This window comes from Panthera tigris, chromosome C1 (assembly GCF_018350195.1).
Source record: "Panthera tigris isolate Pti1 chromosome C1, P.tigris_Pti1_mat1.1, whole genome shotgun sequence".
Classification (NCBI taxonomy): domain Eukaryota; kingdom Metazoa; phylum Chordata; class Mammalia; order Carnivora; family Felidae; genus Panthera; species Panthera tigris.
In genome coordinates, this window is record NC_056667.1 from 35,772,466 (window position 1) to 35,798,103 (window position 25,638).

General features: G+C 41.5%; 1 protein-coding gene and 2 pseudogenes across 5 annotated transcripts in view; 1 reads left to right on the forward strand and 2 right to left on the reverse strand.

Annotated features, from left to right (window-relative positions):
• Positions 1-144: 144 nt before the first annotated feature.
• Positions 145-1,190, reverse strand: LOC102953361 (annotated as a pseudogene).
• Positions 1,191-5,428: 4,238 nt separating this feature from the next.
• Positions 5,429-25,638, forward strand: part of LOC102953070 (nuclear autoantigenic sperm protein) — a 43,015-nt gene continuing 22,805 nt past the window's right edge. The window contains exons 1-3 of one of the 5 annotated variants that reach the window (XM_015535353.2): positions 5,429-5,715; positions 5,935-6,032; positions 15,469-15,486. In XM_015535353.2, coding sequence (XP_015390839.2) covers positions 5,974-6,032; positions 15,469-15,486 — 77 coding nt within the window. In that variant the 5' untranslated portion in view covers positions 5,429-5,715; positions 5,935-5,973. Of the gene's footprint in view, positions 5,716-5,851; positions 6,033-15,468; positions 15,487-25,638 lie in introns of those variants that run through there. The other 4 variants (XM_042996962.1, XM_042996961.1, XM_042996965.1 and 1 more) reach the window with 4 other exon arrangements.
• Positions 21,855-23,023, reverse strand: LOC102952775 (annotated as a pseudogene).

Sequence of the window (25,638 nt, forward strand, 5' to 3'; positions counted from 1 at the left end):
GTTCTAAACTAGCTCTAGGAAGTGGAATGTGGAGTCAGTCCATCCTCCTCCCCTTAAGGGCTGTCCAATGGTTACTGAATTTAAAAAACATGACTAAATAAAAACAAATCCCCCACACACTCCTCCCCAAAAAAGAACAAAAACAAAAACAAAAAGAACAAAAACAAAAACAAAACCCCTAAATGTCCCAGATTATTCTCCAGAGTGGATGGAGCCCCGGGAGCAGCTTCAACAGCCCAAGTTAGTCTGTTACAGAGTCATCACAAGCATGCCTTGCTTTTAAACAAACAAAACAAAACAAAAAAAAAAATTTTTTTTTTTGAAACAACAGAACAAAAACTAGTACTAACCACTTTTCTGACAATACACAATTACTCAAATTAACTAGTACTGAGAGGGGGAAGGGGACCATACCTATGGGCCTTGTCTCACATGAGTGCATGTGGGTAGGTGCAGGGCATTTGTCATTATTGCAAAAACGAATTTTAATTTTTAATTTTTAGTTTGATTTAACATTGCTTTTAGTACGATGCTGACACCAGCTGTGCGGAAAGGGCTCTGGAGATGTTCATAGCAGCACACACCTGTGGGTCTTCTTTGGTTCTGGAGGCTCCAGGGCAGCCAATATTGCTTCGTCAAATACATTCTCCAGGCCTTTCTGTGAGTGCAGAACACTCCACATACTTGACCGCCTTCAGGTCACGGGCCAGCTTTTCAGCTGTTTCTGGAGTGATAGGCTTTGTTTGTTCTTGGCAAGTTTCTCAATCGTAGAGGGGTCATCTAGGAGATCAATTTGGGTCCCAACAAGCAAGAAAGGAGTCTTTGTATCTCAGGTACCCACTTCTCCTTCACATTTTCAAATGGGGATGGAGAGACCACTGAAAAACAGACTAGAAATACATGTTTGTGGATAACTCAGCGGTCGTAATCTGTCATAATCCTCTTGACCTGCAGTATCAAAAAGTCCAAGAGTATATGGCTCTCCACCAATCATAACTGTGACTGCATAGTTGTCAAAAACAGTCGGTACATACTCTGATGGAAATTTATTTGTTGTGTAGGATATCAGGAGACAGGTTTTACCAACGGCACCATTGCCCACAACAACACACTTAATTGTCTGCATTGCTGAAACAGTTTTGTATCCATTTTAAATATTTCAAATTCAATGATGACCTCAGCTTCTCCGCCGGGGCCTTTTTATCCTTTTTTTATTAAAAAAATTTTTTTTTAATTTAGTTTGAGAGAGAGCAAGAGAGAGCAAGGAGGAATAGAGAGAGAAGGAGAGAGAGAGAGAATCTCAAGCAGGTTCTGCACTGTCAGCACAGAGCCCAGTGCAGGGCTCCAACTCACAAACGCCTGAGATCATGACCTAAGCCAAAATCAAGAGTTGGATGCTTAATTGATTGAGCCACCCAGGCTCCCCTGTATTATCTTCTTTATTTTTTTTAATGTTTATTTATTTTTGAGAGAGAGAGAGAGAACAAGTGGGCGATGGGAAGAGAGAGAGGGAGACAGAGGATCCGAAGCAGTGTGGGACTGGAACTCATCAACTATGAGATCATGACGAACTTATCAACTATGAGATTATGACATGAGCCTAAGTTGGATGCTTAACTGACTGAGCCACCCAGATGCCCGTTTTATCCTCCTTAAACTTCTAGTCTTCTATTGCCTTGGGGAAGATGTAGACAGTCTAAATACCTCTTAAAAATGTTCAACCTAACCGCCTTTTTTTAGCTCTATTTTCATTCTCTATTCCTAGAGGGACCTGCTGCAACTAATTCCTGAGCCTTTCTTAGTCTGCTAGGTTAATTACTATTTGTTCATCTCTTTTCCAGCTTTTAAAATGTTGCTGTTACTTCCTCTCCCATTCTCTTTGATCCTGTTTTACCTAAAAACAAAACAAAACAACAAATAAAAGGTGTGCCTGGCTTAGTAGGTTAAGCATCTGACTCTTGATTTAGGCTCAGGTTATAATCTCATGGTTTGTTGGATTGAGCCCTGTGTCAGACTCTGTGCTGACAGTACAGAGCCTGCTTGGGATTCAATCTCTGCCTCTTCCTACTCTCTCTCAAAATAAATACATATTTAAAAAAATTAAAAAAAATTCTCTAGGGTCAATCACAAAAAAAAAAACAAAACAAAACAAAAAATTTCCTTTATTAGTATGTAGACAGGCTTCAAAAGGGAATGGCTGTAAATGTATGTCTTCAACCCAACATCTTTTAAAAAATTTTTTAAATGTTTTATTTATTTATTTTTTATTTTTGAGAAAGAGAGAGAGAGAGAGAGAAAGTGCAGGGGAAGGGCAGAGAGAGAGGGAGCCAGAGGATCCAAATCGGGCTCTGCACTGACAGCAGAGAGCCAATGTGAGGCTTGAACCCATGAACCATGAGATCATGACCTGAGCCAATGTCTGGCACTTAACCGACTGAGCTACCCAGGCACCCCTCAACCCAACATCTTTAACTGGAAGCCCTCCCTAAATCTTGTTAAATATAAGATTCTTCCCACCCCACCCTAGATAAAGTCCCATTATCCTTATTACTTACTATGAAATATTGGTTCTTATTTTAAGTAGATATATTCTTTTTTTTTTAATTTTTTTTAATGTTTATTTATTTTTGAGACAGAGAGAGACAGAGCATGAACGGGGGAGGGTCAGAGAGAGGGGGAGACACAGAATCTGAAGCAGGCTCCAGGCTCTGAGCTGTCAGCACAGAGCCCGACGCGGGGCTCGAACCCATGAACCACGAGATCATGACCTGAACCACGAGATCATGACCTGAGCCGAAGTCGGACGCTTAACCGACTGAGCCACCCAGGTGCCCCTAAGTAGATATATTCTAAGTGAAATTTCTTTCAGTTCTAATTATGATTATACTATGATTGCTTCATTTGTTCATTCCTTCATTCATCTAACAAGTTCACTTTTTTTCCAACATTAAAAAACATTTTTTTAATGTTTATTTATTTTTTAGAGAGATAGAGTGTGAACAGTGGAGGGGCAGAGAGAGAGGGAGACACAGAATCTAAAGCAGCTACAGGCTCTGAGCTGTCAGCACAGACCCCGATCCAGGGCTTGAACTCACAAACCGAGAGGTCATGATCTAACCCGAAGTTGGACACTAAACTGACTGAGTCACCCAGGCGCCCCCCAACAAGTTCACTTTGGACACCTAGTGTGAGTCAGCTACTACTATGGTATGCATTGGGGATTTAGCTATAAACAAGACAGAAAAAGTCACATGGAACCTATACTTAGAACTGGGTGAGAGTTAAAAACAAAAACAAAAATAAAAAAAACCAAATAAATAACTTCAGAGTTTGATGAGCACAATGGAAGAATATACAAAAAGGAAGCTAATTTTGATTGAGTGGACTGGGAAGTCTTCTTTGGAGAAGTAACACTTAAAATGAGGCCTGAAGGATGAATAGAGCTAGTCATTCCAAGTATTGGGAGAAGAGCTTTCTAGGCAGTCAGATAGTAAGCACAAAGGCCCCTGGATATGAGAAAGGGCTTGGGCATTCTGAGGAATAGCAAGGAGATCAACATAGTAGGAGGAAGATAAAGGAAAGGGAGAAGTATGAGATGTTTGGAGAGGTGGATTGGAGCCGGATCATGCAGGACCTTGCAGGCAATGATAAGGAGCTCAAAATTTCTTCTAAGAGCAATGGAAAGCTATTCAAGGAGAGTGATGTGATCTTATTTATATTTTAAAAAGATTTTCCTGGAGAGGATTATGCAGAGACCAGAGGCTATGTAGTAGTACAGGCAAGAGATGATGGTGGCTAGGCTTGGATCAGAATGCTGGTAGTAAAGACTGACAGAGTGGATGGATTTAAAATCTATTTTAAAATCTATTTTTTATACAACTGAATTCCCCAAAGTCAGAGATCATGTCTTTTGTCCTTAGGACCTAGTACAAAGCCTTGCACAGCATGGTTGCTCTGTGAATGTTAGTTTAACAGATGAGTGGGTCACAAAAGGTACTAGACCGGTTTCTCAGACCCTAGCCCAGGTTGCAATGCTGCAATGACCCTGAAGAGATCTCCCCTTCCCCAAGCCAACCCTCCAGTCACCACGTTATCAGACAGTGGTAGCCATTTAATGAGTGTTTAGCATAAGCCAGGTAGTGTTGATTATTGAAACAAGCATTAACTGTAATTTTCACAATATCCTGAAGGAGTGAATATAAATATTGTCCTCATTTTACATACAATCTTAAAAGATTACATGACTTACCTCAAGTCACCCAGCTAATAAAGGGGATCCCACTTCTGTTTGCCACAGGAATTGTCATTTACAGGTCTAGCTCTATGCCCCTAAGATTTCAACCTGCCTGACCTTTTACAGACTGGAGGAAGAATTCTTGCAGGAAATCTTTTCCAGTGTGCCTTAACCTGGACAGAAATAAAATCCCTGTTCTGGGGCACCTGGGTGGCTCAGTCGGTTAAGCGGCTGACTTCAGCTCGGGTCATGATCTCGCGGTCCGTGGGTTTGAGCGCCGCATCGGGCTCTGTGCTGACAGCTCAGAACCTGGAGCCTGTTTCAGATTCTGTGTCTCCCTCTCTCTGACCCTCCCCCGTTCATGCTCTGTCTCTGTCAGTCTCAAAAATAAATAAACGTTAAAAAAAAAATTAAAAAAAAAAATCCCTGTTCTGATCACCATAGGGAAGGCCATGGTGGAAGGCAATGGATGATGCTACAGGTGTGAGAAAGTGCAATCATTGCAGCCTGCCAGTTATCTTCCACTGCCAGTTGCAGGAAATGGAAGCACACTGCTTTCCGTAACTGACTTGTCTTGCAACTTTCTGAACAAAGCACACTGCTTCCCCCCCTCTCCCCCCCCTTAAAGTGTATTTATTTTGAGAGCGGGTAGGTAGGGAGGAGCAGAGAGAGAGAGAATCCCAAGAAGGCTCCACACAGCGTGGGAGCCGGATGCGGGCTCGAACTCCCCAATCATGAGATCATGACCTGAACCGAAATGGAGAGACCGACACTTAGCCGAGCCACCTAGGCGCCCCCTCTGAACCTTGGCTTCTATTTCTACCAAATGGGGCTGATAATCCCGATCTCACCAGTAGTGTTGTTAAGATTTAATAAAAACGGCTAACATCTTTCAAAGTGCCTAAGCACAGTACTCTTTTCGTACTGTGCAAACGACAAACGGTAGCTCCGAGTGGAGGAAAAGAGCTGGGAGAGTTCAACTAGCCAGATTTGGAGTCTGGGTAGGGCTAAGAGGATTGCGTCAGGGGATTGGGCCAGCTGAAGGGGGGCGGGCCCAGAGGGAGGAGCCAGTCGCAACACCCGCAGCCCTGACTTTGAATCCAGCGCGGTAGTTTCAGCGGTAGCCAATCCTAGGGTAGTATTTTCTTGCATCATTGTTGCTGAGGTTCAGAGCCACGAGTCTCTTACCGAAATCAGTTCTGGACGTTGCTGCTGTACCCATGCTCGGTTCTTTCGTGTCCATCCGTTAGGACTGAGAGGACGGATAGAAAGTTTCGTTTACCTTTCGAAGTATCTGGGCCAGAAAGAGATCCTCGGTTACTCTCTCCAAACATGCAGAGCAGCACCAGCTTCCCCTTCTGTGAAAGTCGCTGGCCGACGCCCAGTCAGGAGTTGTAATACCAAGATTCCAGTTCTTCTTACGCGACTTGCTAGAGAAGCAGGAAGTTACTTTTTGGGGAGAAAGCTGGCAAGGGAGGAAGGTACCCCGTTGAAAACGACGGCGAGAGAGGGCGTGTCCTTGGACTGGACTGGAGCAGAGTCCTGGCCCTTTAAACTCGAGGGGGAGGATCCGGAAGTGGAAGGGCGGGGCGAAGGGCTCTGGTATATATAGGGGTCCAGCCGCGCGGGGTCTCCAATCTGCCATTTTCTGTCCCTGAATAGGTTTCTGGCTTCCCAAATTCCCTCTGTTTTCCTCACAGATTCTGTTCTGCCCGCTGGTCCACCACCTCAGGGGAACGATGGCCGCAGAGTCCACAGCCACTGCCGCCATCACCGCGGAGCTGGTTTCCGCCGACAAGTAAGCGGGACTGTAGAGAGCTTGAGGCACTGGCCAGTACACGGGGAGGGGGTGGAGGACGGGGGCTCCCCCGGAGGGACAGACCTGTGAGAGGGAGGACTTGCCTCCCAGTGAGCAACCGTCGCAGTTTGGGGAGGCAGGCACTGTGGAAACCCACCTCTTGCAGAGAACCTCGAGCATTAGCGGTAACACAAGTCGGCTGGCGCCCCCTGCCCCGCTTTTCGCGGCCGCCATCTTGCCGGGGGCAGCGGCGGCTGCTCCATCGCCTGCCCCTCTCCTTCCTCCCCCGGCCCGGGGCTATCTTTGAGGAGGCGGGGCCACAGCGCCCTGGTCTGTGTTTAAGCTCCTACTGTCCTCCCACTCTTGGCTCGTGTCTTCAGTAGGGTCCCCAAACAAACCGGGAAAATAACTCAAGAGATTTGGCGCCAAAAAAAAAAAAAAAAAACAAAAAAAAAAAAAACCCTTTGCATGAGGAGGGAGGCCGGTCCGGTGGGCTCTGGAGGGGGCGGGGCCTGCGGGGGCGGGGCTTGCGCGGGAGCGTTCCCTTCCCTCCAGCTCTGGAGCAGGGGGCGGGGTCCTGAGGAGGCGGGAAAACTCCATTGTTTGGGGCTGTGCGGCTCGCGGAGAACCTCCAACTTCCGCGGTGTGGCGCGGTGAAGCTTGTTTTCCACCGTCTATTCGCTCGCCTCGTGTCCTCCTACTCAGCTGTCCTCGTTCTTAGGCCTGTGATGGAGAGCTTAGTGTCTCTTTAGGCTTCAAGAGTGTTGTCCAGAGACTTGGCTGCTAGGGAGGGATTTTTATGGGGACACACAGCATCTTCACCTAGCACTGCGTGGAGCTCCCCTCACTTTCAGAAGTGTTTGGTTGCTAGGTGAATGGACTGTAATATGCACGACTAGTAGTAGGAGGATTGAATAAAAGATATATGATTGCTTTGAAAATGGCACAGTGCTCGTCAGGTGTAAGGTATTTCTTGAAACGTGAAAGGGAACACTCCATTAATTCGAGGGAGCAAGTGCTCTTCATCTAGTAGGTCTCACTTTTCAATTATCCTTCGTTTCTTAGGGGCCTGGTCTTATATTTTTCCTTCTCTTCTGCACTTTAAAAGTAAGCTTTCTCCACTATAAAGAGAAAGGTTGCTGTGAGGTTCTGTAGGCTTAGACTACACTAACTACACTGTACTAGCAGTACAGTCAGTTACTAGAGATTTACATATCTCTATCATGCTACCTACCACTTTTTGGTTCTCTTTCCCTTCAGAACCATGTTCATGTTGAGTGGTTCCCAAACCAGCATCAAAATCACTTGGAAACTCTTGGAAAGTACAATTTTAGTTTCAAGCTCCGTTTTCAGCCTCTTCATTGATTTACTAGGACTGAAATAAGCTTTGTGAGTCGTGTGGTATCTTTTTTTTTTTTAAAGGATCTTACTTGAGATTCTCAGGAGACCCATTTTATGGTGCCCTAGACAGCTCTAGCAATCATTCCACTTAGAAGGATCCTTGCCCTCTACAATACTTAATAAAAGCTGTATGGGTTTTGTTTTGAGATAAAATTATGCAATGAATATGGATTGCAGATTTCCAGATGTTATCAGTGTTTGGCAAAGTTGGTAGTGAACTGTGCTGCAGCTTCCTGGAAGGTCATACACAGAGAAAGTACTCATGTGCCACCAAAAAGGAAAATATAAGTTCTTCCTATCATAAGTTGCAAACTAAAACCGACCAATTGTAATAAGTGTTTTTCTTTCTTTAAAAAAAAATCTTTTTTAATGTTTTATTTATTGTTGAGAGAGAGAGAGAGACAGAGCATGAGCGAGGGAGGGGCAGAGAAAGAGCGGGACACAGAAGCCGAAGCAGGCTCTAGGCTCGGAGCTGTCAGCACAGAGCCCGATGTGAGGCTTGAACTCACAAACCGGGAGATCATGACCCCAGAGGAAGTTGGATGCTTAACCGACTGAGCCACCCAGGCACCCCTGTAATAAGTGCTTTTCTGAGTGTTTTTATTTGATCCACATAAGTATGCTATGAAATAGTTATCTTTTATTGATAAGAAAAATCAAGGTTAGAGTGGTGAAGTAATTTCCAAATTAGTAAGTGGCAGTCTGGGTTAAATCCCAGTATTTCCTTTTTTATTCCTTCATTACTCCTAGAAAAACCTGAGTAAATTCCATGAAAACCTAATTAGCTAATCTGAGGGAACAATAAAAATGGCATTTCTCAGTTACACAAGTTGGTGAGGCTATTCAGAGGTAAAATGTCTAAAGGTTAAATTTAAAGGGGTAGGTAAAGAAAAGGAGTTTAGACTTCCATATGATGCATTTTATAATTTTTAAAAAATGTTTATTTTTGAGAGAGAGGGAAACAGGATCCGAAGCAGGCTCTGTGCTGATAGAGTCCCACTGTGGGGCCCGAATTCACAAACCATGAGATATGACCTGAGCCAAAGCTTAACCGACTGAGCCACCCAGGCACCCCTATAATTCTGATATAACTAAAAGAATAAGAACATGTATAACTTTCAAACCAGTAGAGAGGAAAAGTGGAATGAGAAAAAGACTTAGTTCAGAGTTGATTTTGATACCAACTTCATTGCTTAAGTAGAGAGATGTTGGGCCACAATTTTGTCACCTGTAAAAAGCTTCAATTTGGCCTCTCTCCCCTCATGCCATTTTTTTTTAATTTTTTTTTTTAACGTTTATTTATTTTTGAGACAGAGAGAGACACAGCATGAACGGGGGAGGGGCAGAGAGAGAGGGAAACACAGAATCGGAAGCAGGCTCCAGGCTCTGAGCCATCAGCCCAGAGCCCGACGCGGGGCTCGAACTCACCGACCGCGAGATCGTGACCTGAGCCGAAGTCGGACGCTTAACCGACTGAGCCACCCAGGCGCCCATCCCTCATGCCATTTAAACAACATTGCTGGGTGGGTGCCTGGGTGGCTCAGTCGGTTAAACGTCTGACTTCAGCTCAGGTCATGATCTCACGGCTGGTGGGTTCCTGCCCCGCATCAGCCTCTGTGCTGACAGCTCAGAGCCTGGAGCCTGCTTAGGATTCTGTATCTCCCTCCCTCTCTCTGCCCCCTCCCCACTCACACTCTGTCTCTTAGTCTCTTAAAAATAAACAAAACAGGGGCACCTGGGTGGCTCAGTCGGTTAAAGCGTCTGACCGGCTCAGGTCACGATCTCGCGGTCCGTGAGTTCGAGCCCCGCGTCGGGCTCTGGGCTGATGGCTCAGAGCCTGGAGCCTGTTTCCGATTCTGTGTCTCCCTCTCTCTCTGCCCCTGCCCCATTCATGCTCTCTCTCTGTCTCAAAAATAAATAAATGTTAAAAAATTAAATAAATAAATAAATAAAAATAAACAAAACATTGCTAAAGGTAACCAGTGACTAAGTGCTAATTAGTCCTTGCCCATATTACCTTTCTAACCAGTTCTTAATCTTTTTGTTACAAAAAGTAAAGAATATAGCAGTTTGTAATGGTAAAAAGGAAAGAAAGCTCAGAAGGGAGTCTTTGATGCACTGAATTTTGGCTTAGCTGTTGTATAATTCCTGGGCTGCTTATTTGTTGCTTGAGAAGAGAGATGTCAAAATAATAATTAGGTGGTTTAGCTCAATAATCTTCAAAGTTCTGGGGTTTTTTTCATTTCCACAAGTGATTCGTTTCATTTATTTTGGTGTGGTGGTTATGTTAGTGCTTAGTATTTTGCTGTTTAAAATAAAATAACCGGGGTGCCTGGGTGGCTCAGTTAGGTAAGCGTCTGACTTCAGCTTGGGTCACGAGCTCACGGTTTGTGAGTTCGAGCCCCCCATCAGGCTCTGTGCTGACAGCTTGGAGCCTGGAGACTGCTTTGGGTTCTGTGTCTCTGCCCCTCCCCCGCTCACATTCTGTCTGTATCTCTCAAAAAAAAAATGTTAAAAAAATTTTTTAAATAAGATAATCTTGTGAGTTAGCTTTATGGACTTATGATGAATTAATGTCATAATTTGTGTGACAGATTTAGCCAGAACACCTGAGTACCTATTTTTCAGTGGGTGGAGGAGTTAAGTGTATTAGCTCAAGTATATAAGTGGGAAAAGAGCCCTTCTAGTGAATCTGGGGGGAAAAGGCAACAAACTATTCTTAGATTTGTTTTAGATGAATTCTGTTATTTGGTAATTCTGCTATTTCCTTTTTTGAGGTGAGGACAGAAAAATAAATGGAGTAAGTGTGTTGAAATTATTTCTGAATAAGAGCATCACCTTGTATTCTTAAGACAATTTAGGGGAGCTTGGGTGACTCAGTCAGTTGAGTGTCTGACTTCAGCTCAGGTCATGATCTTGTGGTCAGTGAGTTTGAGCCCCGCGTCGGGCTCTGTGCTGACAGCTCAGAGCCTGGAGCCTGCTTCAGATTCTGTGTCTCCCTCTCTCTGCCCCTCTGTTTGTGCCCTGTCTCTCCCCCTCTCTCAAAAATAAATAAACATTAAAAAAAAATTTTTTTTTTAAAGTATACTTCTGGACACCTGGCTGGCTCAGTACAGAGCATGCAACTCTTGATCTCGGGTGGTGAATTCAAGCCCTATGTTGGATGTGGATACTACTTAAGTAAAAAATTTTTTTAAAGATGAAAACTACATTTATCATGATGAACACTGAGCAATGTATAGAATTGTTGAATCACTGTATTATACACCTGAAACTAATATAACACTGTTAATTGTACTGGAATTAAAATTCTTTAAAATAAATTTAAAAATTTTAAATGAAGTCCACCTTAAAGATTACACAAAAAAAACTGGTAAAACTAATGAACAAATTTTGCAAGGTTTTGTTTTTTTAAGATTTTATTTTTATATAATCTCTATGTCCAACGTGGGCTCCAGCTTACAACTCCCAAGATCGAGTGCATCCTCTACTGACCAGTGAGGTTGCCCCTGCAAAGTTTTAGGATACTAAATCAACACAAAAATCAGTTCTGTTTGGGGGCACCTGGCTGGCTCAGGTGTTGGAGCATGCAACTCTTGATCTCAGGGATGTGAATCCAAGCCCCACGTTGGGTGTACAGATTATTTAAAAGTAAAATCTTAAATCAGGGGCACCTGGGTGGCTCAGTCAGTTGAGTGTCAGACTCTTGATTTCAGCCCAGATCATGATCTCAGGGTCCTGAGTTCAAGCCCCACATTGGACTCCATGCTAGTCATGGAGCCTACTTAAAAAAAAAAAAAAAAAAAAAATAAGTTATGCGTTTATATAATAACGAACGATCTGGAATGTTAACAGTTCATTTAAAATAGCACCAGGGGTGCCTGGGTGGCTCAGTTAGTTAAGCATCTGACTTTGGCTGTGCTGGTAGCTCAGAGCCTGGAGCCTGCTCCAGATTCTGTGTCTCCCTCTCTGCCTCTCCCCTGCTTGCACTCTGTCTCTCTCTTTCAAAAATAAGTAAACATTAAAATAATTTTAAATAACATCCAAGAGTTAGATACTAGGTATAAGCCTGACCAAGGAGGTGAAAAACTTATACAAACTTTTGTAATAAAAACTACAAAATGGGCGACTGCATGGCTCAGTGGGTTGAGCGTCCAACTCTTGATCTTGGTTCAGGTCATGATCTCATGGTCTTGAGATCCAGCCCCACATTAGGCTCTGCGCTGACAGTGCAGATTCTGCTTGGGATTCTCTGTCTTTGCCCCTCCCCTACTCACTCACTCTCTCTCTCTCTCTCTCTCTCTCTCTCTCTCAAAATAAGTAAACATTAAAAAAAGTCTGAACCTGCAATGGAAAGTTTAGTTAGAAGATGGAAGTCAGGTCTTGATTATTCAAAATTATTTTATTCATTGTAGATCCCTACTTTTTAATTTTACATAGTTTTTTTTTTTTTTTTTAAAGAATTAGTTCTCTGAGGTAAAAGTACAAGCAAGGCAAGTCATTCAACTTAAAAAAAAATTTACCAGCCTGTTTTTCAGTATATTTTACTGAAGTGTAACATACTACAAAAAGTACACAAATGGAAAACGTACAGCTGAGTTTTCACAAAGGAAAATTAAAAACAAAACACTGTGGAACCCAGAAATCCCCCTTTTAATCCCATCACTCCCATCAAGAATAGCTCTTCGGATTTCTAACATACTTGTTTTGCTAGTTTTTAAAAACATTTATCTATTTTGAGAGATGTAGAGCGAGAGAGAGAATCCAATCCCAAGGAGGTTCCATGCTGTCAGTGCGGAGCCCTACATGGGGCGCAGGCTTGATATACGAAGGGTGAGATCATGACCCCAGGCAAGATCAAGAGTCTGATGCCTAACTGACTGAAATAAATGGTATTATGTACTGTATGTAGTAATGTCTGTTTTTTTTTTAATTTATTTTTAGTTTTATTTTTTAATGTTTATTATTGAGAGACAGAGAGACAGAGTGTGAGCAGGGGAGGGGGCAGAGAGAGAGGGGGAGACACAGAATCCAAAGCAGGATCCAGGCTCTGAGCTGTCAGCACAGAGCCCAAGGTGGGGCTCGAACTCACAAACTGCAAGATCATGACCATGACCCAAGCTGAAGTCGGTTGCCCAACCGACTGAGCCACCCAGGTGCCCCGATAATGTCTGGTTTTCTTTTATTCAACTTTGTGAGAATTGTTCACATTACATACTGTTTCAGTGATTTCTGCTGTATATTGCTTCACTGTATGAATATGTCCTACTTTATCCATTCTATCATAGGCAGACGTTGAGCTTACATTTATGTGTAAGGGTACCTTAAAATCTAGAGTGGATGATAGATGATAATAAATTTCTATGATGACTAGGTATCTGGAAAACTGTATTGTTTCTGGTTGCCACTGTGGGCCCTGGTTTTTCCCATTTCTCATGGTGGCAGTAGTGGGGGAGATTCTACAAGTTAAGATTTCATAATTTTAGAAGAATTTTGTGAAGCAGTTTTCTTGTCTCCCAGGTTATAAGCATATTTCCCCTATATTTACTGATCATTTATTTCAGTTACTAGAGGTACTGTGGTTAAGGAGAGAGAAGAGGTGGTGTGCCTGGGTGGCTCAGTCGGTTAAGCATCTGACTTCAGCTCAGGTCATGGTCTCGTGGTCGGTGGGTTCGAGCCCTGCGTTGAGCTCTGTGTTGACAGGGTGAAGCCTGGAGCCTGCTTTGGATTCTGTGTCTCTCTCTCTGCCCTTCCCCCGCTCTCTCTCTCTCTCTCTCTCTCTCTCTCAAAAGTAAACGTTAAAAAATTTAAAAAAAGAGAAGAGGTCCCTCTTGTCAGATGGAGTCTCCACTACTGGGCTATAGACTGTAAATACATAGATTCGAGAATGTCGGTGATAAAATGTATGCAGATGATTGTCTCATTTACCCATTTTAAGGTGAAAGTAACTGGGTGATTAATTTAGACTGCATGGTCAGATATTGCCTTTATGAGATATGAATGACAAGGAGCAGCTATATGAAGATTCTAGTACAGAAACTTTATTCATAGAAATAAGGATAGCAGAAAATAGGGTTAGCAGGTTGGTAATTTTGGCATGGTGGAGAAAGGTCTGTTTCTGTTTGCTTAGTGAAGTGTGAGGCAAGTTCTGTTTGGAAGCAAGGAGGAATGTAGTATGATGTAGGACATTTGAAGAAGAAATAGTCATTTTGGAGAGTGGGGGGAAAAAAAACACATAGGGGATGTGTGGTAGGATTGCCATTGTTGTCTCTGTTTTGGGTTTGTGGCCAAGAATGTAGTGTTAGGGTGGGGGGGTGCAGAGAGAGAGAGAAAATCTTAAGCAGGCTCCATGCTCAGCGTAAAACTAGATATGGGGCTCGATTCCTCGACCTTGGCATCATGACCTGAGGTGAACTCAAGAGTTGGATGCTTGAGGCGCCTGGGTGGCTCAATTGGTTAAGCCTCTGACTTTGGCTCAGGTCACAATCTTAGGGTTTGTGGGTTCAAGCCCCATGTCTGTCTCTGTGCTGACAGCTCAGTCTGGAGCCTGATTCAGATTCTGTGTCTCCCTCTCTGTGCCCCTCCCCTGCTTGTTGTGTGCGTGTTCTCTTTCTCTCTCTCTCTCTCTCTCTCTCTCTCTCTCTCTCTCTCAAAAATAAACTTAAAAAAGACAAAGAGTTGGATGCTTAACCGACTGAGCTACCCATGCACCCCTGTGGCCAAGAATTTAAAATGAGCCCATTCAGTACTGTTGTATGTTTCCTTAGAATGTTCATTCAGATGCTTGGCAATAACAGACACAAAATAGATGGTTAGAGGGTTGAGACCTCCCTCTTGTGGAACTTAAAGGTTTTATACAAGAAAAGTCTGAATATAGTACAGTGTCTTCATAGGGGGTTTATATTTAAAAACATCTTGAAGATAACCATTGGAGATTCCCCCCCTTCCCCCCCCTCCCAAATATTTAATTGTTCAGCAGCAATTACCTATTTGGTCTCTTGATGCTTCCCCTTTCCCCCTCACATGGCAGCATCTCTTGCGTTCAAACGTCCTAACATGAATGCATTTAAAAACCATTACTCCATCATATATCTGTTTAGCTTCTTCCAATTGAGAGCCAAACTTCTTTAGACAAGAATCTGCCTTCCTAGATCCCTTTTCTTCCTTTCTGTTTAGCCGTTTAGCAGATATATTTAATATACAGTAAAACCTTAGATTGTGAGTAACTTGTTCTGTGAGTGTTCTGCAAGACGAGCAAACATTTCTAATAAAATTTAACTTGATAAATGAATAATGTCTTGCAATACTAATAGTATGTGGTGCTGAATGTCACATCACAACTGAACCAATGGTTCTTCTCTCACTGCGGGATTATGGGTGATTGTCTCCTATGCTCAGATGCTTGGTCTCAGGCTGTGGTATTTGGCAGAGATCAGTGATTTTTTTCAGAACATTGGAAGGTACCCCACACCTGGCACTACTGTATTTTTTGTCACTTCAAAGCACCTATGGACAGTCCTTTGCTTTTCAACACAAGAGTAAGCTCAGGAATGATTTGCTTCATTCTAGGTCAGGCTGCCTGCAGATATAGACCCTTTCCTGTGCTGCCTTATTGCCAGTTACATTTAAAAAAATTTTTTTAATGTTTATTTATTTTTGAGAGAGACAGAGACAGAATGTGAGTGTGTTAGGAGCAGAGAGGGAGACATGGAATCCAAAGCAGGCTCTAGGCTCCAAGCTGTCAGCACAGAGCCTGACGCGGGGCTTGAACTCACAAGCTGTGAGATCATGACCTGAGCCCAAGTCGGACACTCAACCGACTGAGCCACCCCAGTGCCCCTTGCCAGTTACGTTAAATACAGTATATGACGAGTTTATTAATACTGTCCTGTAGTCACCATCTGTGCCAGTGTATACACTGGCCCTTATGCAGGAGAAGAATCCATTGAACCAGTAGATAACTGATTCTGTTCGTCATAGCGAAAGTCATCCTATACAATAATAATCCTCCTCTCTCTTCTCTCCTTCACACCAGCCATGAAGATTTTCAAAGGTAAGTGAAGGTTAATATGTTTATTTTTCTTTATTGTTTTGTATTACAGTATTAACCTATTTTGTATGAATATTTTTGGGATGTACAACAAATCATCTGAGTTTCCATTGTTTCTTATGGGGAAATTCGCTTTGATATACAAGTGCTTTGGGTTATAAGCATGATTCTTGAATAAACTATGCTCACAAACCAGGATTTTACCATATATTTTAATGTGCTAGGTTTTAGAGATACAAAGATGAATTCAGAGTCTCAGTTTCTGGTCATCATATCACAATCTAATAGGGCAGGTATGCAGTGAGTATACACATTAGTTCAGCTTGTATCAGTCCAGCTTCTTTCCCTTCATGCCTTCTAAACATTACTAAAAGTAATCATTGATTGTCTCCATGCTAAATTAGTCTTATTCTTAGCTTTTTACTTCTTAACTTTTTTGCTGCAGCTGATACCAGTCATTACCTCCTAATTTTATTTCCCTTTGATACTACCTCTATTCCTTACCTCTGCTTCATTGTTGATAATTGCTGTTATTGATTTGTTATATGTCAAGCCTTGAATGAAGTACTTTATGAACTTTCTTATTTGATTTTCAAAACAAACCCTAGGAGTTAGGTACTATTAATTATAGTTGATGAAACTGAAGCACCTCACATGCTAAGTGGCAAAGTCACTTGCCCTAATCCTACCCTAGTGATTCAGAATTGGTCACTTATTTTAACAAATACTGACTAGGTGCCAGACCTTGTGCCTGGTACTGGTATACAGCTAGAATGAGAGAGATAGGATGTTTTTCCTTAAAGCTTAATCCTCTTGCACAGTACAGAAAGTCAATAGGCAATTGAAATATACTATGAAATGTGATAGGGTCATATAGGTTACTAAATCACTTACTTAGATAAGTAATTTCTCTGTAAAATAGGAGCATTGCCATCTGCCACAGGTTTTGTTTTTGTTTTTTGTGAGAGGATTAAATGAAAATGAATAGGTGCTGCATGTATTATGTTTGGCAGTCAAATGTTTGCTCTGAATTGCCTATTGGATGTTATCCGTTTAGTTGTTCGATAAGCACTTCAAAATCAACTTGTCTTAAAACCTAAGTCTTCCAATTTTCACTAATGTTCTTGTACCTTATTTTGGTTGGATAGCACTCAAGTTTCCCAACCCCAGAAATAAGAATTCTGGGCTCTCTCCTTTTCTCATTTCCAGACAGTTACCAATGTTTAGTAGTGTGGTGTTCTATAACAGAATTTAGAAATGTTAAGCTTAGAGGGCCAGATAAAAATAAGTAATGGCAGGGGGCTGCTGGCTAAGTCGATTAAGCATCTGACTCTTTATTTTTATTTTTATTTTTATTTTTTTTAATGTTTATTTATTTTTGAGAGAGAGACAGAGGTCAAGAGGGGAAGGGCCAGAGAGAGAGGGAGACACAGAATCTGAAGCAGGTTCCAGGTTCTGAGCTGTGAGCACAGAGCCTGATGCGGGGCTCGAACTCATGAACCTTGAGATCATGACCTGAGCCGAAGTCAGACGCTTAACTGACTGAGCCACTCAGGCACCCCAGCATCTGACTCTTCATTTCGACTCAGGTCATGATCTCACAGTTTGTGAGTTCAAACCCAGAATTGGCTCTGTGCTGACGGCGCAGAACCTGCTTGGGATTCTCTGTCTCCCTCTCTCTCAAAAAGAAGTAAACAAACAAACAAACAAAAAAAAAAAGTGATGGGGATTGTAGTACATTCTCCTTCCTTAAAGTGAGTGGTCACTATTTAGCTCCAGCTGATTGTGTGAGAAGGTAAGGCCTATTGGCAGGTATCAGATTTTTAAGAAATATTTTAATTTTTAATAGAAAATACATTCCTGATTCAAAATCCATAAGGATCGTTATACAGTGAAATGTCCTTCTACCCCTTATTTTCTAGTCGCATAGTTTTTCTTCTCAAGTGGGAATTTATTATATGTTCCTCAAAGACAACCTTCTGCATATAAAAACAAATGGTATGTAGTTATTAATTCTACATTGTTGTATAAATGGTAGCCTATTTGACACATTTCTGAACATTTAGCAATATGTCTTGGAGATCATTCATCAGGGCATAGTTACCTTAAATTTCCCTTAATTTTTTTTTTTTAATTTATTTTTGAGACACAGAGAGACAGAGCATGAACAGGGGAGGGTGAGAGAGAGAGGGAGACACAGAATCTGAAACAGGCTCCAGGCTCTGAGCTGTCAGCACAGAGCCTGATGCGGGGCTCGAACTCACGGACCGCGAGATCATGACCTGAGCCGAAGTCGGATGCTCAACTGACTGAGCCACCCAGGCGCCCCTTCTTAATTTTTTTTAAAATTTTATTTATTTTGAGAGAGAGTGGAAGGGCAGAGAGAGAGGGAGAGAGAGAGAATCCCAAGCAGGCTCTGCACCGTCAGTGCAGAGTCCAATGTGGGGCTCAAACTCACGAACCGTGAGATCATGACCTGAGCTGAATGAAGTTAGACACTTAACTGAGTGAGCCACCCAGGCTCCCCTTAACTTTTTATGACTGCCTTGTATTCTATTCTGTGGGTATCTCATAACAAATTGGCTATTGATAGACATTTGAGTTGTTTCCAGTATTATTACAAATAGTGCTACAGTGAATACCTTGTAATAAACCATGGACTAGTATATCTGTAGGGTGATTTATTGTTATTTTTACTTCAAAAATTTTAATTCCAGTGTAGTTAACATACAGTGCTATATCAGTTTTAGGTGTAGCAGTTTAGGTGTAGCAGTGAATATAGCAGTTCAATTCTATACATTACTCAGTGCTCATCACGATCAGTATACTCTCAATCCCCTTCACCTATTTCACCCCTCCCTCCCCCACCTTCCCTCTGGTAACCATCAATTTGTTCTCTATAGTTAAGAGTCTGGTTTTTTGATTTGTCTCTTTTTTCTTTGTTCATTTGTTTTGTTTCTTAAATTCCACATAAGACTAAAATGTTATTTGTTTTTCTCTGACTTATTTCACTTAGCATTATACCCTCTAGATCCATCCATGTTGTTGTAGATGGCAAGATCTTGCTTTTTCTTTTATTTATTTTGAGAGAGAGAGAGAGAGAGCAAGCACACAAGCAGGGGAGGGGCAGAGAGAGGGGGAGAGAGAATCCCAAACAGGCTCCTGCACTGTCAGTGCAGGGCCCAGGGTGGAACTCGAACTCAGGATTTGTGAGATCATGATCTGAGCTGAAATCAAGAGTTGGATGATTAACCGACTGAGCCACCCAGGCACCCCAGGATCTTGCTCCCCCCCCCTTTTTTTTTTCTTTAAGTTTTATTTATTTATTTTGAGAGAGAGAAAATGAGCCAGGGAGTGGCAGAGAGAAATCCCAAGTAGGCTCGCAGAGCCCAATGTGGGGGAGACCCGCAAGATCATGACCTGAGCTGAAGCCAGGAGTTGGGGGCTTAACTAGCTGAGCCATCCAGGCACCAGGATCTTGCTCTTGTTTATGGCTGAGTAATATTCCATTATGTATATGTGCCACATCTTCACCCATTAAGATTAGGTTTAAAAAAACTGACATATAATTGACAGTAGTTTCAGGTGTGCAACATAGCAATCCAACATTCGTACATATTACCAAATGATCACCATGGTAAGTCTAGATAGGACTTTTTTTTCCCAGTTTTAAACTAGCTCTTATAAAAATGGACAATGTGTTTAAAAGATTCTGGGCTTAGAAATGGTGGATTGAAGGTGAAAATGCAAGCACAAATAGCAAGACAATAGCAGAATTGACCCTTTTGTAGTTTGTATTCCTAGCTCTTTGTTAGCCACATTAGGTTGAAAACAATGGTTGTCAGTAGTAAACCCATTAGCAGATACTTTGAAAATAAACTGTTCAAGATAATGTTGTCTTGTTTTGTTTTGTTTTGTTTTTAAGTAAGCTCTTGGCCCAATGTGGGGCTTGAACTCACCACCCAGGATCAGGAGTTGTTTGCTGTACTGACTGAGCTAGCCAGGTGCCCTAAGATAAAATTGATCTGTTAACAAATGAGAAAGTAACTGTTTTTCAAAAGATACATGCTATGGAGAGAGTTGTTTGTATGTTTGTTTGTTTTATTTTTAATTTTATTTATTTTTAAATTTATATCCAAGTTAGCATATAGTGCAATAATTATTTCAGAAGTAGATTCCAGTGATTCATCCATCCCTTATGTATAAATAACACCCAGTGCTTGGCCCAACAAGCACTTAATGCCCCTTAATGCCCCTTACCCATTTAGCCCATCCCCACCCACCCACAACCCCTCCAGCAACCCTCAGTTTGTTCTCTGTATTTAAGAGTCTTTTGTCCCCCTCCCTGTTTTATTAATTAATGTTTTATTTATTTTTTATTTAAAAAAAATTTTTTTTAACATTTATTTATTTTTGAGACAGCGAGAGACAGAGCATGAACGGGGGAGGGTCAGAGAGAGGGAGACACAGAATCTGAAACAGGCTCCAGGCTCTGAGCTGTCAGCACAGAGCCCGACGTGGGGCTTGAACTCACTGACTGTGAGATCATGACCTGAGCCTAAGTCGGCCGCTTAACCGACTGAGCCACCCAGGCGCCCCAATGTTTTATTTATTTTTGAGAGAGAGCACGAGCGGGGGAAGGGCAGAGAGGGAGGGAGACAGAATCCGAAGTAGGCTCCAGGCTCCAAGCTGGAATGAAAAGACCCAGATATGGGGTTCAAACCCACGAAGTGTGAGATCATGACTTGAGCTGATGTCTGATTCTTAATCGACAGACACCCTGCCCCTCCCTGTTCTTATTTTTGCTTCCCTTATGTTCATTTGTTTTGTATCTTAAATTCCTCCTATGAGTGAAGTTGTAGGCCATTGTCTTTCTCTAATTTTTTTTTTATTTTCTAGTAAGACAATTTATTCAATACCCTAGTAAAAGTTTTGATTATAAGTATCCAACAGTATAAAAAGTACAAAACAGATTTGTAGATTTCTAATATATTAATACAAAGTGCATGACTACATACAGTATATCCTACAGGCAAAGAGGTAGAAGGGGAAAAAGAAGGCTGTGGTTGAGGTCTAGTACTAAATAAATACAGAAGTAGAGATGATCCATATTATAGTATATTCTACCACCAATACTGTAGCCAAAATGTACAAAAAAAAAATTTTTTTTCAAAACAACAGGAGGAAGATGATAATGGCTGGGACTCTTGTAATTCACCTCAGAGGCTGTGGGAGAGCCAACCCAACTCACGGTGTAATCTGTGCATATGGTGGCTTGTAGTTTTTGCCATAAGGAAGAAATATAAAATTTTAAGTTTAGATTAAGAATTATAAAACTATATGGTGCCCGTAAAAAATGGCTCACTCCTTACTGTTATTTATACTAATTTTTAAAATCCGGTTTTAAAAATAAGCACTGAGTTATGTTATTATAAGGTAGGCAAACGATCCTCCCTAATTATGAGAAGTCTGAACCGGTGATAGGTTATTCTTGAACGTTTAGAAAAGAGGCAATGACAGTACTTTGGTTTGGGTTCAAGTAAAAAGGCCTCCAATGAAGATTTTGGAATCAAAGAGCTCCGTGTTCAGGATGCATCATCTAACATCTCAGTGTTCACAAAGCCTGACTAAAAGAAGTCAAACCTAAACCAGCCCACTCAGCATTAACACACACCTCTTTTCTTTTAGAATTTTACTTTAATATAGAGTGGAAAAAAAACCAAAAACCCCAAACCCTAATAGGTTAAAGCCAGTCAAACAATCCCAACTCACTCTACACAGACAAAACCTTCACAAAGGTCAACTGAAGTAATCCAGAGCTAAAACTGAATTGCGCAGATTTTCAGTGAAGTCACCAGTCATGTAACACAAACAGAAGTCAATTATTTACACACTAGGCAAGCCCTCTAAGAAATGTGCCCCAAGAAGCATTAACCTTTGTTTTTTATGTGTGCCATCCTGAAGACGTGCACATTTATTTTAGATAATTTAACATTTTTAATAGAATGTGATCTCTACCATGCGGTAATGCTTTGGTTCTCTTCATTTAGGATTGCTCATCCTAAAACTTGACATTTCCCAGAGGAGCTTTGATTCTGCTTTAGAAGTTTCAATATAGATTAAAATCTTTATCAAAAATGAATATGGAGGGAGGTGAGAGGATGCAACATATACACTCAAGTTACCTCTCTGTATGTTTAGAAACTACTCCTTCGAGGCATTTGCACCAGAGAGCTTAGTCTGTCCTGCTTAATATTCAGTAGTACAGGTTTGAATCATCAGAACCTTGGCAAGACCTTAAATTATTAACAACTACCTCTTGGGGCAAGTCCATGTTACTGAGTTATGACAAATTTATTATCAAGAAGGAAAACAAGTATAGCCAGCCATCTTAAAAATGCCCAACCACTGCTTCTCAATATAGAAAGACTAAAACTACATACATTTATCATACAACAAATCCCATCTCTGTCCCCTGAAATTCCCCTAGATTCATTCATTAGAAGGGGATTAAAAAAAAAAAAAAAGACTTAAAGAGCACTTTACAGCAGCATCAGCTTTCCTATGAAATACTCAGCATCTTAAATATTATGTGTACTTTTTTTCTTTTAGTAAGCTAGACACTGGCTTCAGAGTTTGTGGAACTGGAGGAGAAATAACAACCCATTCAAAACTATTCTAGAAAGTGTCTTTTGGCAGAATAGCAGGTATCCAAGTTAAAAATAGAAGGGTTTTGTTGCTTTGTTTTCTTTCTAAAATTTAAATCATTTTTTTGTTCCCCTTCTACCTAAACCTCAGTCACCACTCCTGAGTGGAGATGGGCAGAGGCTCTGGCCCCTGCTCCTCCAGCTTCTCAGCAGCTGCTTTCTTATTGTTGCAGCAAGGCTTGAATAGATGTGTGTCAATGAGAACTTCTCCAAAACGGCCTTTATAGATAATCCCACAACGTATTTTCTGTCTTTTCCAGTATGTGAGATCTAAAAAGGAAAAAAACTGGCGTTCTGTTAGAGCCAGAAGCCATCTCTGTATCTGAGCCATTATCTGACTGGTTACTATAACAAGGAGACTGAGCTGGGGAGGCACTTGAGGTGGTACTGTGAGCATCAGAATTGTGACGTTTGAATTCCTTCTGTAGTTTACTGATTTGGTTGCTTTTTATCATGTTTCCAGGTGAAGTTTTCACTTTCTTTGGTTTCAATGTTGTCTTCAGACTGGGTCCTGCCCTTGCATCTACCACATGATTCCAGTTTTTTTTTGATCCTGCTGGCAATTTCGTCCATCTTTTCACAAGCAGGACACAGGCATTACAGATGTCTCCTGAACCAGTCTCATGCAACCCAAAACAGCTCTGGAAGTCCTTTTCATAGCGTTTACTGTCAGTGAATCGAGAACTGGAGGACTTAGCTCTGCAAATACAGCAGCCCTCTATACTTCGGTACATCTTTGGCTTGTGAAAACCAAACATCTTTTCTGGGCAATAGTCTTCCAAAATCCTGTCTTTCTCTAATTTTGCTTAGCATAACACCCTCTAGCTCCATCCATATAGTTGCAAATGGCAAGGTTTCATTCTTTTTGATTGCCTAGTAATACTCCATTTTGTGTGTGTGTGTGTGTGTGTGTGTGTGTGTGTGTGTGTGTGTGTGTGTGTGTGTGTACACGTGTGTGTGTGTGTGTGTACACGTGTGTGTGTACACCCCACATCTTTATCCATTCATCGGTCAGTGGACATTTAGGCTCTTTCCATACTTTGGCTATTGTTGATAGCGCTGCTATACACATTGGGGTGCACATGCCCCTTTGAAACAGCACACCTGTTTCTACCTACTAGTGCAATTGCTGGGTCGTAGTGTAGTTCTATTTTTAATTTTTTGAGGAACCTCCATACCGTTTTCCACAGTGGCTGCACCAGTTTGCATTCCCACCAGCAGTGCAAAAGAGATCCTCTCTCCCTGCATCCTCGCCAACATCTGTTGTTGCCTGAGTTGTTCATTTTAGCCATTCGGACTGGTGTGAGGTGGTATCTCATTGTGGTTTTAGTTTGTATTTCCCTGATGATGAGTGATGTTGAGCATTTTTTCATGTGTCAGCCATCTGAATGTCTTCTTTGGAGAAGTGTGTATTCCTGTCTTTTTCCCATATCTTCAGTGGATTATTTGTTTTTTTGGGTGTTGAGCTTGATAAGTTCTTTATGGATTTTGGATACTAACCCTTTATCTGATATGTCGTTTGCAAATATCTTCTCCCATTCTGTTGGTTGCCTCTTAGTTTTGCTGATTGTCTCCTTTGCTGTGCAAAAACTTTTTATTTTGATGAAGTCCCAATAGTTTGTTTTTGTTTTTGTTTTTCTTGCCTCTGGAGACATGTTGAGTAAGAAATTGCTGCTGCCGAAGTCAAAAAGGTTTTGCCTGCTTTCTCCTCGAGGATTTTGATGGCTTCCTGTCTTACATTTAGGTCTTTCATCCATTTTGAGTTTATTTTTGTGTATGGCGTAAGAAAGTGGTCCAGGTTCATTTTGCTGCATGTCACTGTCCAGTTTTCCCAGTACCATTTGCGGAAGAGAGTGTCTTATTTCAATGGATATTCTTTCCTACTTTGTCAAAGATTAGTTCGCCATACGTTTGTGGGTCCATTTCAGGGTTCTCTATTCTGTTCCATTGATCTGAATGTCTGCTTTTGCGCCAGTACCATACTGTCTTGATTACAGCTTTGTAATACAATACATCTTGAAGTCCGGGATTGTGACGACTCCGGTTTCGGTTTTCTTTTTCAGGATTGCTTTGGCTATTCGGGGTCTTTTCTGGTTCCCTGCAAATTTTAGGATTGTTTGTTGTAGCTCTGTGAAGAATGCTGGTGTTACTTTGGTAAGGATTGTATTGAATGTGTAGATTGCTTTGGGTAGTAATGACGATCTAATATTTGTTCTTCCAATCCAGGAGCATGGAATATTTTTCCTGTGTGTGTGTGTCTTCAATTTCTTTCATAAGCTTTATATAGTTTCCAGTGTGTAGATTTTTCACCTTTGGTTAGAGCTGACAGCTCAGAGCCTGGAGCCTGCTTTGGATTCCATGTGTCTCTCTTTCTCTCTCTCTCTCACCCTCCCCTGCTCACTGTCTCTCTCTCAAAGAAAAGTTTTAAAAAATAAAGATATTATTTATATTTATAAATATATATAACTTATTATATATATTTTAAAATATATATATAAATATATAAAATATAAAAATTTATATAAATGTAAATAAAGATATTTACAATCCTCATTTACTGTTGTCAATGCTTTTTATTTATGTATATACAAACTTCTTTTTTTGGGTGTGTAGATCCAAATTTCTACCCGGTATTATTTTTTCTCTGTCTAGACTTCTTTTAGTATTTTTTTCATGAAGAGGATTTATTTCTTGTATTTGAAATATACTTCATTAGCTACAAAATAGGTTGATTTTTTTTGTGTGTTTTGCCCACCCCTCCCCCTCCCCCATTTTAGAGATCTGACTACTATGTTTTGGCTTACATTGTTTCTAACAAGTTGTCATTCTTAAATTTGTTACTCTGATTATACAAGTCTCTTTTTTTTCCTTTTGCCTGATTTTTATGTTTTTTTCCCCCCATCACTGGTTTTCTGAAACTTTTAAAAAAGACTTATTTTTGGGGTGCCTGGGTGGCTCAGTTGGTTAAGCGTTTGACTTCAGCTCAGGTCATGATTTCGCAGTCCATGAGTTTGAGCCCCGCGTCCGGCCCTGTGCTGACAGCTCGGAGCCTGGAGCCTGCTTCGGATTCTATGTCTCCCTGTCACTGCCCATCCTCTGCTTATGCTCTGTCTCTGTCACTCTCAAAAATGAATAAATGTTTAAAAAAATTTTTTTTAAAGACTTATTTTAACGTTTATTTATTTTTGAGACAGAGACAAAGCATGAACGGGGGAGGGTCAGAGAGAGGGAGACACAGAATCTGAAACAGGCTCCAGGCTCTGAGCTGTCAGCACAGAGCCCAATGCGGGGCTCGAACTCACGGACCGCGAGATCATGACCTGAGCCGAAGTCAGCCGCTTAACGGACTGAGCCACCCAGGCGCCCCTAAAGACTTATTTTTAAATAATTCCTACACCCAGCGTGGGTCTGGAACCCACAACCCCGAGATTAAGAGTTGCATGCCATA